At 38.9% G+C, this 6441-nt stretch overlaps 1 protein-coding gene across 1 annotated transcript; it reads right to left on the bottom strand.

Annotated features, from left to right (window-relative positions):
• Positions 1-371: 371 nt before the first annotated feature.
• LOC144513853 (extracellular calcium-sensing receptor-like) lies at positions 372-5802 on the bottom strand. The gene is made up of 13 exons (XM_078245053.1): positions 5774-5802; positions 4526-4657; positions 3743-3945; positions 3503-3594; positions 3165-3344; positions 2858-3046; positions 2533-2749; positions 2204-2418; positions 1836-2045; positions 1598-1721; positions 1319-1512; positions 888-1169; positions 372-794 (listed from the first exon to the last, which is right to left on the bottom strand). The coding sequence occupies exons 1-13, from the start codon at positions 5800-5802 to the stop codon at positions 372-374; spliced, it is 2490 nt and encodes an 829-aa protein (XP_078101179.1).
• Positions 5803-6441: the final 639 nt, after the last annotated feature.

Genomic DNA, 6441 nt, shown 5'->3' with positions numbered 1-6441 from the left:
GTGGAGAGTTTTATACCGTTGAGTATTTTTTTTTTAAATACAGAAAAGGAGAACACCCACATTACTGCAAAATACATCAATTATTTTTTAGTGAGCAGCATTTAATTTAAATGTGTATTTTTCTTTAATGATTGAGATCAAGTGTTATATTAGCATTTAATGATCTCTAAGAACAGCAGAAATATTCTTACTCAGTTACCAATGAAAGCCATAACTATGTGTGGTTGAAAGACGCTTTTTTTTATTTCATATAAGCACATTTACATTTAACATTATTTAGATGACATCCAGTAGAAAGATTATTGACAAAACACATGAAAAGTGCATGCTACCAGGCTGGGAAACGTTTTGGGGCATTTCAGCCAGAAAAACTACCTGGCCATCAGGTGTTTCTTAGTGTTTTTCTCAGGCCTCAAGAGAATGATGAAACATTTGGGGGCAAAAATGCAGAGCAATAAACCATAGCTAGAGGCCAGGATTGCAAAGATTTCCACAGCGACAACATACTTCCCAGGAGAGCTAACGTAAGCAGGGACAAAGGCCACCCAGACAGCACAGAATATCAGCATGCTGAAGGTGATCAGTTTGGCCTCATTGAAGTTGTCAGGGAGTTTCCGTGCAAAAAAGGCCAAGAGAAGGCAGGTGCAGGCCAACAAACCAATGTAACCTAGAACCAGAGAGAAGCCCACCACAGAGGACATGGCACACTCCAGGGTGACCTTTGACCCCTGAAAACCCAGATCACGTTGAGGCACAGGGGGGCTGAGGGACAGCCATGTGGCACAAATGATAATCTGTATGAAATGTAAACACATGTAAGTGTTATGTTTTTGTATAAGTCTAACAATGATATTTATCATTGTTTAGTCAATAACAAATATTCACACCTGTATAGATGTAAAGAGGCAAACACTTCCTCTCTGTTGGCCTGGACCAAACCACTTCATCAATGCTTCAGCACCAGGCCGAGCTGAGCGGAAAACAGCAAGAACTACTATGGTTTTGACCAGGAGGCAGGAAACACAAAGTACAAAGCTGATCCCAAAAGCTGCCTGCTGGAACCGACAAGCCCAGACTGATGGACGACCAATGAACACCAGTGAGCACAGGAAGCAGAGCTTCAGCGACAGGAGAAGCAGGAAGCTCAGTTCTGAATTGTTGGCTCGTACCTTGATGTGAATCAGATTAACAGACAAATATGTGGCCATTTAAACAGTACACAACAGTTCTATAAAGAAGAAAAAAAATGAAAGGAAAAAAGTGAAATTATTTTAAATGCATACAACAAAGTCTCTGTTACATTATTTAAGATTCTCACCATAGGTGTTTGACGGTAGCAGAGAAACACCACAAATACAGCTGTTGTCACCACAGTACCAGACACAGCTGCTGTAGTCAGGGTAATGCCCAAAGTTTCATTGAAGGAAAGGAAGTCCAGCTGGCGAGGGATGCAGGCAGTTCGTTTAGCATTGGACCAAAACTCTAATGGACAACGCTCACAGTGAAGGGAACCTGGGAGAGGAAAAAATAGGAGAGGGAAGGAAAATAAAACACAAAGGGGAAAATTAAAGTTGTCTTTATGGAATAATTTCCTCACCAGGTTGTTTGCTGATCTCCCCATCAGCACATGGGATACAGTCAAAGCAGCAGAGAGGTTTTCCTTTCCTATTGGTCTTACGGGTGCCTGGGGGGCAGCTCTCACTGCACACTGAAGTAGGCACCTAAACAACAAGCCAAATAATATTCTCAACGACATAATATTGTGAATCGAAACAGGCGTTTATTTCAACAGCAAATTTGTTTGTAGCCTTGACACCACTTGTTGACGTGATCACCTGATTGGATCCTGTGCTCCACTGAACAGCTGACTGGTTGAGGTGGAGGTCAAACCCATCCACACGACCAATCAAAACAAGTTTGAGTGACCCCTCAGGGGTGTTCTGCCAGTTGACAAGGTCGTACTTTGCTGGAGCGTCACCGCCTTGAAAGTAAAACATTTCCCCCTGTGGCGTGGTGAAATGCAGGTTGTTCAAGTGCTGCAACAGCTGAAAGCAACAAATGTTGAAGAGACCAATGATATTTAAAAAAAAAATCTTTCTACAAAACATGCATTTACAATATAAATATTACAATATTTAGTTCAACATTTTTTTAAGAACTATGACTCTTGTGGATGAGATAACACAGGGATAATTATGTTTACCTTCATGGATTTGATGTTTTTTGGAGAAGAGCAGGTGGAGCTGTTGTTTCCGTGTGAGCTGTCTGTGTCCGGGCAGGAGAGAAGGCTGTGAAGGGCGTGGGCTGCAGCATAAACAGCAAGGTAAACATTATATGTCACCCTTAACTGAGAGGTATCAGTGATGGGATTATGCAGGCCCTCCAGGGACTCTGTGCCACTGCAGGGTGATAGAGAAGCTTTCTGAAAGGACGCCCTGGCAGTAGATGAAGATGAAACATTTGCCGGATGGTCAGACCTTGTTTTGAGTGGTGAAGAGAGAGGTGCTGCATGTAATTGCAAAGCTCCAGGACTGCATCCAAACTCAGTTTCCCAGAATTCTCGTAAGAAGTCATCATCAGGATTACGAATTGGGTGCAAACTTCTGAGATAATGTTCAAATCCGGGTATTGTTGAACTTCGAATGGCCACACCGAGAACACCACTTGCCACTTTAGAGATGGCAAGATTTCGGAGAAGATCATTATTGGTGCTCCAAGCCTCACTTGCCAGAAACTGTCTGTCCGTCACCTACATTAAGAGGAAATGGAAATAAATTACGACAAGAAAAACAGATGACATTATGCTTTTACAAACTATAGCCTATGTCTTTGTTTTATTTCCATGACAGTTGCTCACATTTATCTTGGCCAGTTCCAGAAATACTTTCTTTACTTCTGTATACCAGCAAAAGATCAGAATCACCCTCGCAGTCGAAGCTTGAATTGTGAGGGCTACACGTCTGGCATCACTCTCAATAGTTTCTTTGCGGAGAGTCTCTATGAATTCCAAACACACCCCTTTCCCCTGAGTCTCTTCCTGAAATGCCTGGAGGTCAAAACAACAAATATGTTCATATAAATAGGATATTGTTATCTTAAGTATATGAAGGAGGTTTATTCAAGAGTTTTCAGGCATTTTATAGAATAATAACAAAGACATACACCTGTATTGCCAAAAGACCATAATCATTGTTGACAACCACCGCTCCCATCCAAGTCCAGCGGAAGCGCATGGCCAGCTGTGCCATGGCCCGGGCTTGGTAAATATCACTGGGGATTGTTCTGAAGACGTTTGGAAACTTAATCTTGTCACTTAGACAGGGGCAGCTTGACAAGTAGCTGATCTGAGAGAAATATATTATTAAATATTATTTTGACACTCCTTTATAGCAATAATACCATTTTATTTTTATTTAAACATTTTCAAGAGTATCAGCCTCTTGGTGTAGACTGTATAAAAAAGGTTCATCAGAGATTTATTTCTTGATATAATGAAACTCACAAATGGCACAGAGAGAGGCCCTAGGATCCTGGACAGAAATATGGTTGTTGTTGATGCAGCATCACCAATGAGCAAATTAACAGGTTGACCACCTGCTGATAGCATTGGACATGAAATTACATGAGGACATTTTTTTTATTTATACTACAAATATCAACTGATGTTTTCATGGATATAGCAAATGTTAATAGCATACTGAGTAATATCAAGTGATACCTGCTGTCTCTCCGGCTGCAGTACGAGACATGGAGGCTGTTAGGTTGCAGCTGTGCTCGTCTCCTGCAACCAGTGACAATGCAGCCTGCAGAGCCCAGGGGTATCGGACACAGCTATCAAATATGCGGTAGCCCAGCTTCACACCTGGTAGCAGGGTGTTGTTACGATTGATTTCCTCCACCGCAAATGCCATGGCATACACATTTTGTAATACCTCTGGATCTAATCTGAAACCACAGGAGTAGAAAGGAATAGCATATAACATAACATAAATTACAACATTAATTAGTGACAGATAAAAAAATAAGCACCATGCACATAAATATAAAAACAGCAAATGTCCAAAAATGTCATAAATATACCAACATAAATGTATTACAGCAAAACCTATTGAAATAATTAAACTAATTCAAATTTGCTTATCTCAGATATATATATATATATATATATATATATATATATATATATATATATATATATATATGAAATATGTTGTACCATTATAAACATGCATACTGTAACTTTCTAGTTCAACATTTAGTAGATTTAAGTTATATTTTCACCTGCATTTTAACAGAAACATATGAGCATGACAAAATTATAAAAAACACAGATGTGCTGAACAACATAATAACCACCAGACATTTAACAACAATATACTGATTAAGTTACCCAGTGCAAGGTTCATAATGTGGCAGCGTGGTAAAGACCTGCTCTACATATGAAGGTTTGTAATAGAGATTAAAAAGTCCACCGATAATCACATCTCCATCCTGAGAGAGGCTTTTGTTGCTCGGTACACCCCACCGGGAGCACACTATCGCCTGAACCACCTCCAGTCCCATCTGCCTGCCCACTACACTGAGAAGCAGCAGGGAGAGAGCTGAGGAGGGCCACCGAGCGAGGAGCCAGGGGAACCAAGACATGGATGCAGCTGTTCTGGACATTTAACACATATAGCGTTATGTATGTGTCAGTATATTCAGTCTGTAAAACACAGCAAAACACAAGTCACATCAAACCTGAAAATAGAGTGAATAAATTCAGAATAAATGGTACCTTACAAACAATGTTCAACAATTCCTGTAACCAAAGACAAATCCCATGAAATATCACGTCCAAATGTAACATAAGAACCTCATGTCAGTTACTGGCAAAAAGAGAGGACATTGTAAACTGAAAAATGTTTCACTTGGTTAAACAGCTAATATCATAAGGTTAATAGTTGGGGAAAAAAAAAACTGAAAATGGTATCTTGACTAAAACATAACCACCCCCCACTCTGCGCAAATGAATTGTTGTTCTGAGTATTTATAATAGGTGTAAAGGAAGGAAGAAAAACTGATGACACAAGCAGAACACAAGCCCAAATTATTCCTCTCTAGAGTGATGGTGGAAAAACAACTGAATGCTTACAAGTGATTAGCATGTATGAAGTTGTGTGTGTGTGTGTGTGTGTGTGTGTGTGTGTGTGTGTGTGTGGGTGGGTTAATTGAGATACTGAACCTGAGGATAAGCAAGGGAAAAGGTTTGAGAGGCTGCTTACCTTTTATCTTAATGAGCTGCAAAGTGGACATCACTAATGAAAGAAATCATTCAACTTTGTGTCCTTTCCTCTTAGATTTCTAAGGAATATTGTACTGTGATTGAGCAATAGAACTTAAAGTGTGGCAGTCTGTTAAAAACCAGTATAGGGAATTTTATGCCCAGAGCAACAGGTGTGCCGCTTGTCAGCTCTATTACACACTAATTTCATGAGCAATTACATCCCATTATGTTTAAGGTGGCATATGGGGAAAGATGATGTTGTTGTGACTTAAAATAATTAATTTTAAGCTTAAGCTTTATCTTTTGTATGTTCTGTTTAGCATTTTGAGTAAAACATGAAATAAATATGAGATTTGTTAAAATCAAATATTCAGTATTTTATTGCATTGGTAGGAAAATGCTCACAGTCCTCCGATGAGCAACAATAGAAAGAAAAAAGAATGGTGCAACACTGACACAATAAAAAACAAAACTGCAGCTTTGCTATCCTTCACTCCTCAGTCTGACCCTGTGTCGATGTCACTCTCTTTTTTCATTCCATTAAGTTATACAAAATAAAAACAACCATAACCAAAGTTTTTTTTTTTTGCAGTCTGTATCAAAGCAATTATAAAAATAAAAACCTTTAAACTCCAAATCTTTCAAATTTGCAATCATGTTTTCAAATACAAATCATAGAGAGCAACAAGTCCAAGCACAGAAGTTGATGTAATATATTGCACCTAAACAAGCCTACGTCCTCTATTGTCCAATGCAATTATTTGTTCTGTGCAAATGTTTTTGGGCGATGCAACATCTATTGTATAAATTGGTGCATAGTCATGCTTGACATGTTTACACAGGTAACATGCACAAACATAAATGTACAGTTGGAATTGGTTCTTAACTAAAACCCATCTTAGATTAAAAACAATAACATGAATATTTACACACAACACAAATACAGAAATACCACTGAAAAGAGATGGAAGACTTACATTTGATCTTTGAAAAGATGAACGCCATCTATTAAAAGTAGCTGTTTGATTATACTACACATTCAAATGATACATAGACATTCCCTCTCTGCTTAAGACTCAATTGTTCTTTTTGCTTCATATTCAATGTACGCAGTTTGGACAGTACATCACAGGAACAAAGATAACAAGTATCTGTACAATCAGTCTAGGAAGCCA

The sequence above is a fragment of the Sander vitreus genome, chromosome 3 (assembly GCF_031162955.1).
Source record: "Sander vitreus isolate 19-12246 chromosome 3, sanVit1, whole genome shotgun sequence".
Taxonomy (NCBI): domain Eukaryota; kingdom Metazoa; phylum Chordata; class Actinopteri; order Perciformes; family Percidae; genus Sander; species Sander vitreus.
Note: the sequence above shows the minus strand (reverse complement) of the source record. Positions and strands in the feature narration are given on the sequence as shown.

Coding starts and splice junctions, on each gene's coding strand:
- LOC144513853 (XM_078245053.1), bottom strand. CDS start 5,802: ATGAAAAAAGAGAGTGACATCGACACAGG. Junction 2,419..2,532: donor GGAAACTGAGTTTGGATGCA/GTCCTGGAGCTT, acceptor CCTTTCAGAAAG/CTTCTCTATCACCCTGCAGT. Junction 1,170..1,318: donor GCTACCGTCAAACACCTATG/GTGAGAATCTTA, acceptor ATTCACATCAAG/GTACGAGCCAACAATTCAGA.